At 44.8% G+C, this 13,085-nt stretch overlaps 1 protein-coding gene across 1 annotated transcript in view; it reads right to left on the bottom strand.

Moving 5' to 3' along the window:
- The window catches only part of LOC140348660 (voltage-dependent calcium channel subunit alpha-2/delta-4-like), a 101,301-nt gene that overhangs the window by 9,819 nt on the left and 78,397 nt on the right, over positions 1 to 13,085 (bottom strand). Inside the window, exons 31-36 of the mRNA XM_072434675.1 lie at positions 11,639 to 11,709; positions 11,451 to 11,526; positions 11,324 to 11,376; positions 8,470 to 8,525; positions 7,231 to 7,251; positions 7,008 to 7,125 (exon numbers count right to left, since the gene is read on the bottom strand). Of these exons, the coding sequence (XP_072290776.1) occupies positions 7,008 to 7,125; positions 7,231 to 7,251; positions 8,470 to 8,525; positions 11,324 to 11,376; positions 11,451 to 11,526; positions 11,639 to 11,709 (395 nt within the window). The remainder of the gene's footprint in view (positions 1 to 7,007; positions 7,126 to 7,230; positions 7,252 to 8,469; positions 8,526 to 11,323; positions 11,377 to 11,450; positions 11,527 to 11,638; positions 11,710 to 13,085) is intronic.

The raw sequence follows: 13,085 nt of genomic DNA, 5'->3' as shown, positions 1-13,085 counted from the left end.
CAGACAACACACACAAGAGATCAGACAACGATACACAAGAGATCAGACAACACACACGAGAGATCAGACAACACACACACCAGAGATCAGACAACACACACCAGAGATCAGACAACACACACAAGAGATCAGACAACACACACGAGAGATCAGACAACACACACCAGAGATCAGACAACACACACCAGAGATCAGACAACACACACAAGAGATCAGACAACACACACGAGAGATCAGACAACACACACGAGAGATCAAACAACACACACGAGAGATCAGACAACCACACACGAGAGATCAGACAACGATACACAAGAGATCAGACAACACACAAGAGGAATCAGACAACACACACGAGAGATCAGACAACACACACCAGAGATCAGACAACACACACCAGAGATCAGACAACACACACGAGAGATCAGACGACACACACGAGAGATCAGACAACACACACGAGAGATCAGACAACACACACGAGAGATCAGACAACCACACACGAGAGATCAGACAACGATACACAAGAGATCAGACAACACACACGAGGGATCAGACAACACACACGAGAGATCAGACAACACACACGAGAGATCAGACAACACACACGAGAGATCAGACAACACACACGAGAGATCAGACAACACACACGAGAGATCAGACAACCACACACGAGAGATCAGACAACGATACACAAGAGATCAGACAACACACACGAGAGATCAGACAACACACACAAGAGATCAGACAACACACACGAGAGATCAGACAACACACACGAGAGATCAGACAACACACACGAGAGATCAGACAACACACACCAGAGATCAGACAACACACACCAGAGATCAGACAACACACACCAGAGATCAGACAACCACACACGAGAGATCAGACAACGATACACAAGAGATCAGACAACACACACCAGAGATCAGACAACCACACACGAGAGATCAGACAACGATACACCAGAGATCAGACAACACACACAAGAGATCAGACAACGATACACAAGAGATCAGACAACACACGCAAGAGATCAGACAACACACACAAGAGATCAGACAACACACACCAGAGATCAGACAACCACACACGAGAGATCAGACAACGATACACCAGAGATCAGACAACACACACAAGAGATCAGACAACGATACACAAGAGATCAGACAACACACGCAAGAGATCAGACAACACACACAAGAGATCAGACAACACACACCAGAGATCAGACAACACACACAAGAGATCAGACAACGATACACAAGAGATCAGACAACACACACGAGAGATCAGACAACACACACACCAGAGATCAGACAACACACACAAGAGATCAGACAACGATACACAAGAGATCAGACAACACACACGAGAGATCAGACAACACACACACGAGAGATCAGACAACACACACCAGAGATCAGACAACACACACAAGAGATCAGACAACACACACGAGAGATCAGACAACACACACCAGAGATCAGACAACACACACCAGAGATCAGACAACACACACAAGAGATCAGACAACACACACGAGAGATCAGACAACACACACGAGAGATCAGACAACACACACGAGAGATCAGACAACACACACGAGAGATCAGACAACACACACAAGAGATCAGACAACACACACGAGAGATCAGACAACACACACGAGAGATCAGACAACACACACGAGAGATCAGACAACACACACGAGAGATCAGACAACACACACAAGAGATCAGACAACACACACGAGAGATCAGACAACACACACGAGAGATCAGACAACACACACGAGAGATCAGACAACACACACCAGAGATCAGACAACACACACCAGAGATCAGACAACACACACGAGAGATCAGACAACGATACACCAGAGATCAGACAACACACACAAGAGATCAGACAACGATACACAAGAGATCAGACAACACACGCAAGAGATCAGACAACACACACAAGAGATCAGACAACACACACCAGAGATCAGACAACACACACAAGAGATCAGACAACGATACACAAGAGATCAGACAACACACACGAGAGATCAGACAACACACACACCAGAGATCAGACAACACACACAAGAGATCAGACAACGATACACAAGAGATCAGACAACACACACGAGAGATCAGACAACACACACACGAGAGATCAGACAACACACACCAGAGATCAGACAACACACACAAGAGATCAGACAACACACACGAGAGATCAGACAACACACACCAGAGATCAGACAACACACACCAGAGATCAGACAACACACACAAGAGATCAGACAACACACACGAGAGATCAGACAACACACACGAGAGATCAGACAACACACACGAGAGATCAGACAACACACACGAGAGATCAGACAACACACACAAGAGATCAGACAACACACACGAGAGATCAGACAACACACACGAGAGATCAGACAACACACACGAGAGATCAGACAACACACACAAGAGATCAGACAACACACACAAGAGATCAGACAACACACACGAGAGATCGGACAACACACACGAGAGATCAGACAACACACACGAGAGATCAGACAACACACACGAGAGATCAGACAACACACACAAGAGATCAGACAACACACACGAGAGATCAGACAACACACACGAGAGATCAGACAACACACACGAGAGATCAGACAACCACACACGAGAGATCAGACAACGATACACAAGAGATCAGACAACACACACGAGAGATCAGACAACACACACGAGAGATCAGACAACCACACACGAGAGATCAGACAACGATACACAAGAGATCAGACAACACACACGAGGGATCAGACAACACACACGAGAGATCAGACAACACACACGAGAGATCAGACAACACACACGAGAGATCAGACAACACACACGAGAGATCAGACAACCACACACGAGAGATCAGACAACGATACACAAGAGATCAGACAACACACACGAGAGATCAGACAACACACACAAGAGATCAGACAACACACACGAGAGATCAGACAACACACACGAGAGATCAGACAACACACACGAGAGATCAGACAACACACACCAGAGATCAGACAACACACACCAGAGATCAGACAACACACACCAGAGATCAGACAACCACACACGAGAGATCAGACAACGATACACAAGAGATCAGACAACACACACCAGAGATCAGACAACCACACACGAGAGATCAGACAACGATACACCAGAGATCAGACAACACACACAAGAGATCAGACAACGATACACAAGAGATCAGACAACACACACAAGAGATCAGACAACACACACGAGAGATCAGACAACACACACCAGAGATCAGACAACACACACAAGAGATCAGACAACGATACACAAGAGATCAGACAACACACACGAGAGATCAGACAACACACACACCAGAGATCAGACAACACACACAAGAGATCAGACAACGATACACAAGAGATCAGACAACACACACGAGAGATCAGACAACACACACACCAGAGATCAGACAACACACACCAGAGATCAGACAACACACACAAGAGATCAGACAACACACACGAGAGATCAGACAACACACACCAGAGATCAGACAACACACACCAGAGATCAGACAACACACACAAGAGATCAGACAACACACACGAGAGATCAGACAACACACACGAGAGATCAGACAACACACACGAGAGATCAGACAACCACACACGAGAGATCAGACAACGATACACAAGAGATCAGACAACACACACGAGGAATCAGACAACACACACGAGAGATCAGACAACACACACGAGAGATCAGACAACACACACGAGAGATCAGACAACACACACGAGAGATCAGACAACACACACGAGAGATCAGACAACACACACGAGAGATCAGACAACACACACGAGAGATCAGACAACACACACGAGAGATCAGACAACACACACGAGAGATCAGACAACACACACGAGAGATCAGACAACACACACAAGAGATCAGACAACACACATGAGAGATCAGACAACACACATAAGAGATCAGACAACACACACGAGAGATCAGACAACACACACGAGAGATCAGACAACACACACGAGAGATCAGACAACCACACACGAGAGATCAGACAACAATACACAAGAGATCAGACAACACACACGAGGGATCAGACAACACACACGAGAGATCAGACAACACACATGAGAGATCAGACAACGATACACAAGAGATCAGACAACACACACGAGAGATCAGACAACACACACATGAGAGATCAGACAACACACACAAGAGATCAGACAACACACACCAGAGATCAGACAACACACACCAGAGATCAGACACCACACACCAGAGATCAGACAACACACACGAGAGATCAGACAACACACACGAGAGATCAGACAACACACACGAGAGATCAGACAACACACACGAGAGATCAGACAACACACACGAGAGATCAGACAACACACACGAGAGATCAGACAACACACACGAGAGATCAGACAACACACACGAGAGATCAGACAACACACACGAGAGATCAGACAACACACACGAGAGATCAGACAACACACACGAGAGATCAGACAACCACACACGAGAGATCAGACAACGATACACAAGAGATCAGACAACACACACGAGGGATCAGACAACACACACGAGAGATCAGACAACACACACCAGAGATCAGACAACACACACCAGAGATCAGACAACACACATGAGAGATCAGACAACACACACGAGAGATCAGACAACACACACGAGAGATCAGACAACACACACGAGAGATCAGACAACACACACAAGAGATCAGACAACACACACGAGAGATCAGACAACACACACGAGAGATCAGACAACGATACACAAGAGATCAGACAACACACACGAGGAATCAGACAACACACACGAGAGATCAGACAACACACACCAGAGATCAGACAACACACACCAGAGATCAGACAACACACACGAGAGATCAGACAACACACACGAGAGATCAGACAAAACACACGAGAGATCAGACAACACACACGAGAGATCAGACAACACACACGAGAGATCAGACAACACACACAAGAGATCAGACAACACACACCAGAGATCAGACAACGATACACAAGAGATCAGACAACACACACAAGAGATCAGACAACACACACATGAGAGATCAGACAACACACACAAGAGATCAGACAACACACACGAGAGATCAGACAACACACACCAGAGATCAGACAACACACACCAGAGATCAGACAACGATACACAAGAGATCAGACAACACACACGAGAGATCAGACAACACACACAAGAGATCAGACAACACTTATTTGTGTGTAGTTGTGCATAGTTGTGCGTAGTTGTGTATAGTTGTGCGTAGTTGTGCATATTTGTGTGTAGTTGTGCATAGTTGTGTGTAGTTGTGCGTAGTGTTGTGCAGTTGTGCATATTTGTATGTAGTTGTGCGTAGTGTTGTGTAGTTGTGCATATTTGTGTGTAGTTGTGCATATTTGTGTGTAGTTGTGCATATTTGTGTGTAGTTGTGCGTAGTTTTGTGTAGTTGTGCATATTTGTGTGTAGTTGTGCATAGTTGTGTGTAGTTGTGCGTAGTGTTGTGTAGTTGTGTGTAGTTGTGCGTAGTGTTGTGTAGTTGTGCATATTTGTGTGTAGTTGTGCATATTTGTGTGTAGTGTTGTGTAGTTGTGCATATTTGTGTGTAGTTGTGCGTAGTGTTGTGTAGTTGTGCATATTTGTGTGTAGTTGTGCATATTTGTGTGTAGTTGTGCGTAGTGTTGTGTAGTTGTGCATATTTGTGTGTAGTTGTGCGTAGTGTTGTGCAGTTGTGCATATTTGTGTGTAGTTGTGCGTAGTGTTGTGTAGTTGTGCATATTTGTGAGTAGTTGTGCATATTTGTGTGTAGTTGTGCGTAGTGTTGTGCAGTTGTGCATATTTGTGTGTAGTTGTGCGTAGTGTTGTACAGTTGTGCATATTTGTGTGTAGTTGTGCGTAGTGTTGTGCAGTTGTGCATATTTGTGTGTAGTTGTGCATATTTGTGTGTAGTTGTGCGTAGTGTTGTGCAGTTGTGCATATTTGTGTGTAGTTGTGCGTAGTGTTGTGCAGTTGTGCATATTTGTGTGTAGTCGTGCATATTTGTGTGTAGTTGTGCGTAGTGTTGTGTAGTTGTGCATATTTGTGTGTAGTTGTGCGTAGTGTTGTGTAGTTGTGCATATTTGTGTGTAGTCGTGCATATTTGTGTGTAGTTGTGCGTAGTGTTGTGTAGTTGTGCATATTTGTGTGTAGTTGTGCGTAGTGTTGTGCAGTTGTGCATATTTGTGTGTAGTTGTGCATATTTGTGTGTAGTTGTGCGTAGTGTTGTGCAGTTGTGCATATTTGTGTGTAGTTGTGCGTAGTGTTGTGCAGTTGTGCATATTTGTGTGTAGTTGTGCGTAGTGTTGTGCAGTTGTGCATATTTGTGTGTAGTTGTGCGTAGTGTTGTGCAGTTGTGCATATTTGTGTGTAGTTGTGCGTAGTGTTGTGCAGTTGTGCATATTTGTGTGTAGTTGTGCATAGTGTTGTGTAGTTGTGCATATTTGTGTGTAGTTGTGCATATTTGTGTGTAGTTGTGCGTAGTGTTGTGTAGTTGTGCATATTTGTGTGTAGTTGTGCGTAGTGTTGTGTAGTTGTGCATATTTGTGTGTAGTTGTGCGTAGTGTTGTGTAGTTGTGCATATTTGTGTGTAGTTGTGCGTAGTGTTGTGTAGTTGTGCATATTTGTGTGTAGTTGTGCGTAGTGTTGTGTAGTTGTGCATATTTGTGTGTAGTTGTGCGTAGTGTTGTGTAGTTGTGCATATTTGTGTGTAGTTGTGCGTAGTGTTGTGTAGTTGTGCATATTTGTGTGTAGTTGTGCGTAGTGTTGTGTAGTTGTGCATATTTGTGTGTAGTTGTGCGTAGTGTTGTGTAGTTGTGCATATTTGTGTGTAGTTGTGCGTACTTCTGGCAGCGTCCACACTTGATGAGGCTGTTGGCTTCCTTCACACTGGGGTCGTACATGAACCCGGGGTAACTGCTCTCACACGGGATGTACGCCTCCATCTTCTTCTGTTTATGAGCTACACACACACACACACACACACACACACACACACACACACACATAGTTATTTACATACACTTACACACTACGCTTTAGTCTGGCTCCTGGTGTCTGTACTCACTGGTGTGATAGCCCGCCTTGGCTAATGGCGACATGAAGAGATGAAGAGATGAAGACACCAAAGCACCAGCATGGACACAGTGATGATGATGATGATGATGATGATGATGGTGATGGTGGTGATGAGGTCGTATGAAGAGGAGGAGCCACAGGAAGAACAATGTACAGCCACACACATGACGTGAGAGTGGGATCCAATCATGGAGAATATCAAATACAACAATGGTAAACAATGCGGCCATGTTGGATCTGGTGGCTAATGTAAACACACACTCTACATGACAATATGTCCACTTGTCCTTCAAAATAATACAATAATATCTGAAACTACCGTATTTTCCAGACTATAAGTTGCACCTTTTTTCATAGTTTAGGCCGAGGTGCGACTTATACTTATATTTATACTTCTATACTTATACTCCAGAGCGACTTATATGTGATATTATTTGTTATTTTCATACTCCAGTGCATATGTTTTTTTCTTCTCTATTATGCATTTTTTTGACTGGTGCGACGTATAGTCCAGAAAATACGGTGGATTTTTTGGGGCTCATTATATATCGTATAACATTTTCTTTGCACGATGAGTGACATAGTTTTATTTAAATGTCATGTCTTATTTTTCGTTTTGTCCTTTTATCTCTCTGGTCATGTTCGGTCTTAAATGTTTTTATAATTTGAAATATAAAAATTAAATAAAAATGACAGATACTTGAATATATATATATATATATATATATATATATATATATATATATATATATATATATATGAAAAGGGTTTCGTGTGAATAGCCTGTAGTTTCAATATTATAATGAATATGAAAACGTGTTATGATGACAAAGGAAACATACATGAACTAAATATACAGATCAGAACAGTTTTGAATGTGTTTTGGAGCTTGAAGTGCTCACATTTCCTGGAAAAGCCGTTGAAAATACATTGATTTGATTTAATTCCATCCCGTGCAGAAAGGACACAAAGCCTGGACCTTTCTGCTGTTAAGTGTTATTTTTCTGCCTCCGTTTCAAGACCGACCATAAATCTGCAAAAACCTGGTCAACAAGGACGGTGGGTGCAAACCAAATCAAATCCAGAGTATGACACTGACTTAAAACTGAATTATTGATGATTGCAGAAGCAGCGTGCGTCCCACAGTTTGAGAAGCGCTGCGTCCTGAACGTTACAGGATTTTTTTGTTGTATGGAACGATAGGAGGAGGTTCAGCTCTGAGTCCTACCTTCCACAAAATAATCTGAATGCCAAAGTCCACAGAAGTTAAAGTCCAGAAGAAACCTTAGAACAAGAGACAAACAAGAATGAAGTGGTCCCTCACAAAACAATGTAAATCACAAGACAAAAAGAAAATACATTAAAATGTATTTTAAAAAAGTATTGCAATTAAATCCGTCAATCCAAAGCACAGCTAAACTGCACTGTTTTTAGCCTGGACTTAAACACTGTCGGAGTAGAACCTGTCTCACCACCTAAGGGAGTCCTGTCTCTGGCACCAGCAGGAGGCCGGTCCATGTTTAGTCCTGACTCTGGCACCAGCAGGAGGCCGGTCCATGTTTAGTCCTGACTCTGGCACCAGCAGGAGGCCGGTCCATGTTTAGTCCTGACTCTGGCACCAGCAGGAGGCCGGTCCATGTTTAGTCCTGACTCTGGCACCAGCAGGAGGCCGGTCCATCTTTAGTCCTGTCTCTGGCACCAGCAGGAGGCCGCTCCATGTTTAGTCCTGACTCTGGCACCAGCAGGAGGCCGGTCCATGTTTAGTCCTGACTCTGGCACCAGCAGGAGGCCGCTCCATGTTTAGTCCTGACTCTGGCACCAGCAGGAGGCCGGTCCATGTTTAGTCCTGTCTCTGGCACCAGCAGGAGGCCGGTCCATCTTTAGTCCTGTCTCTGGCACCAGCAGGAGGCCGCTCCATGTTTAGTCCTGTCTCTGGCACCAGCAGGAGGCTGGTCCATGTTTAGTCCTGACTCTGGCACCGGCAGGAGGCCGGTCCATGTTTAGTCCTGTCTCTGGCACCAGCAGGAGGCTGGTCCATGTTTAGTCCTGACTCTGGGCACCAGCAGGAGGCCAGTCCAGGTCTAGTCCTGACTCTGGCACCAGCAGGAGGCCGCTCCATGTTTAGTCCTGTCTCTGGCACCAGCAGGAGGCCGGTCCATGCTTAGTCCTGACTCTGGCACCAGCAGGAGGCCGGTCCATGTTTAGTCCTGACTCTGGCACCAGCAGGAGGCCGGTCCATGTTTAGTCCTGTCTCTGGCACCAGCAGGAGGCCGGTCCATGTTTAGTCCTGTCTCTGGCACCAGCAGGAGGCCGGTCCATGTTTAGTCCTGACTCTGGCACCAGCAGGAGGCCGGTCCATGTTTAGTCCTGACTCTGGGCACCAGCAGGAGGCCGGTCCATGTTTAGCCCTGACTCTGGCACCAGCAGGAGGCCGGTCCATGTTTAGTCCTGACTCTGGGCACCAGCAGGAGGCCGCTCCATGTTTAGTCCTGACTCTGGCACCAGCAGGAGGCCGGTCCATGTTTAGTCCTGACTCTGGGCACCAGCAGGAGGCCGCTCCATGTTTAGTCCTGACTCTGGCACCAGCAGGAGGCCGGTCCATGTTTAGCCCTGACTCTGGCACCAGCAGGAGGCCGGTCCATGTTTAGTCCTGACTCTAGCACCAGCAGGAGGCCGGTCCATGTTTAGTCCTGACTCTGGCACCAGCAGGAGGCCGGTCCATGTTTAGTCCTGACTCTGGGCACCAGCAGGAGGCCGGTCCATGTTTAGTCCTGACTCTGGCACCAGCAGGAGGCCGGTCCATGTTTAGTCCTGACTCTGGGCACCAGCAGGAGGCCGGTCCATGTTTAGTCCTGACTCTGGCACCAGCAGGAGGCTGGACCATGTTTAGTCCTGACTCTGGCACCAGCAGGAGGCCGGTCCATGTTTAGTCCTGACTCTGGGCACCAGCAGGAGGCTGGACCATGTTTAGTCCTGACTCTGGCACCAGCAGGAGGCCGGTCCCTGAGGTCCTCAGAGTCCGAGATGGTTCATATGGCACTAACATATCCAAGATGTACTTTGGTGCTAGGCCATGGAGAGACTTGTACACGAGCAGAGCTGCTTTAAAGTCTCTTCTCTGAGCCACAGGAGCCAGTGCAGAGACCTGAGAACAGGACTAATGTGATGGTACTTCCTGGTTCTAGTCAGGACCCGAGCAGCAGCGTTCTGGATGTACTGCAGCTGTTTTACAACTCGTTTGGAGAGGCCAGTGAGCGGCCGTTACAGTAGTCTAATCTACTGGAGACAAACGCATGGATAAGTCTCTCCAAGTCTGGTTTAGACACTATATTTTTGATTTTGGCAATGTTTGCTGCTGTTATTATTGATTTAATGTGGCTAAAGTTCAAGTCTGAGTCCAGATTTCTAACTTATCTGTAGGTTTTAGAGGTGACCACTAACACTTTCTCTTTGTTTTTGTGGCCAAAGATGATTATTTCAGTCTCGTCTGAGTTCAACTGGAGAAAGTTGCTTTGCATCCACACACTGATCTGTTGAAGGCAGTGACAGAGTGAATCCACTGGTCCATATTCAGCCGCTGACAGTGAAACATAGATCTGACTCGTCTGCATAATTGTGATAGATATAACACTGACCTAACTGCAGCATGTAGAGGTTGAATAAAAAGAGACTGACCCTTGGGGCGCCCCACATGTCAAGAAGACCATGTCACCCACAGTTAACCATCTCAACAAAACAAAGTACTCCGTGTCACCAGACAGTGTGAGTGATGCCCACCCAGTCCTTTAGTCTCTGTAAAAGAATCCTGTGATCCAGTGTCGAGAGCAGCACTCTAGCAGTCTAACTTATAAGAGAATTCCATGATTTAAAAAAAATTCAAATTCCCGGTCATACATGAGTAAAAAATGACAGATATCAATCTTCAACAATAAAAACATACATGAAAATCAACAAAACCTGAAGAGGTGGAACTTTCAAAACATTCTGTGGTCAATGGACCTGATTCTATTTTCAAGCTGTTTTAAATCCAGATGAAATAATGATCTATATAGGTTATAGTTTAGTGAGTTATTCATACTTACATCAGTGCATTGGAGAAGAACCATCGCATCAGTGCAACAATGCCATAAAAAGGCTATAAAGACAGATATGTTGTTAAAATCTGTGAATAATGTTGATTTTCCCACTTTTTCCATAAATTACACTTACACTAAGAAGAGGCCGAGCGCTGCTGTGGTGATGGTGGCTGTTTTTACACATGGCCTGGTAGTCAAACAAAGAAATCCTACGAGAAACACGAGAACAAGGTGCAATAAATCCTTTCATTTCATTAAGTCTCCACCATGATGCACACAGCCGACTTAAATAAGAGGAAATAATAAAAGAACCCGTCTTACTTCTTGTACATGCCCATCTTGAGCAGGGACGCCATGACAGAGCCGTCCACTTCACCAAAGAAACGACCGACCTGAAAGACAGCACAAAGCGCTTTAGAAGGTTTCAAACTAGATTTAAACATCAAAAATTGGGACAAAAAAGTGATTTTCCACACTCAGCCTACATTTTTTCATTTTAATATGATAATATATGCTTTTGTTTTTCATACTGCAATTCAATGCACTAGTGTTGTGATTCAATGTATATTTTAATGCATGTAAAGTACTTTGAATTGCATTTTTGTACGAATTGTGCTCTACAAATACACTTTGATTGATTTCCACTGGTAAATTAGCCTTGATTTAGTCTCGGTTTTGCCTCTGTTCAGTTTTTATTCAGACAAAGTTTGACTAATACATTAAGGCATGGACATAATTGTTTTAATTTAACTGTACAAATATTGCAATAATATCGATTCTGCAGTACATAACAGTCATATCCCACTCATTTTCCAATATATGTTTATCAAGTACGCTCATTAATTAACATGCACTGTCCTGAAAACAAAGTTAAAAGCTCTAAAAAGTTGAACATAAGGGCCCTTTAAAACTGCCACCATTTATTTCCACATATCCAGCCACAGTCGACACATTTGTTACGAATTCTTTCATTTAACAAAGTAAAGAGCTTGTAAATTATTAAAAGCACTGCCCTTTGAGACTGAACACAGCGGTGAACGATCCCCGTGTACCTGCTGGAGTTTGTACCTTCAATTATTCTCCTACAATTTATTTAACGTCTGTGGGACATTTGTCTTTGGGACGTTTGTCTTTGGGAAAGGTCTCCGCTCTGGACTGACCCAAACTGCAGTAAGATGAAGATGAGGACAGATGGAGAGGAGCAGGTTTTTCGTGCAGCAGTGTGTAAAAATACCACGCAGAGGGAGAAATGAGGTGGTGCAAAGTGCTTAACACTGATTTAGAGCTGTGTGATGTGCCGGCTCTGGGCGTCCGCTCCGGCCTCAGCAGCAGCGGCTCTGAATTATTCAAAGCGTTTCGTCTCGGCGGCTCTGGAGCGTGGAGCCTTAGGTGTCTGTACGGGCCTTTCCCAGCAGCCTCGGTGTTTAACAGGCTGCTGCATGTATGGAGGAGAGTCTATGGGCTTTTCTGCACCTGATGTAATGAGCAGAGCTGAACAGTTTGGATCAGTTTGCTACTATTTGTGGAAGCAGCGCTGACGCCAGAGCCGGGGTTACACGCTTTTACAGTTATGTGCTTATTCAATAGTCACATCGCATTTGGCAAAAAAATACAGATTTTTTACAGAAATGTTGAGCCCACAAAAGTTTTTCATTTAGGAACATTGCAGTTTACCACAGATGATACTCCTTGTGAAGCTCGAATACAACTTTGAGGTCAGAAAATAGTATTAAATCAAATCCAAACCGTTCCTTAACTAGATCGGCAA

The sequence above is a fragment of the Eucyclogobius newberryi genome, unplaced genomic scaffold, assembly GCF_026437365.1.
Source record: "Eucyclogobius newberryi isolate DKJ021-1_F unplaced genomic scaffold, fEucNew1.0.hap1 SCAF_7, whole genome shotgun sequence".
Lineage (NCBI taxonomy): Eukaryota > Metazoa > Chordata > Actinopteri > Gobiiformes > Gobiidae > Eucyclogobius > Eucyclogobius newberryi.
This window is presented reverse-complemented; position numbering and strand designations above follow the sequence as displayed.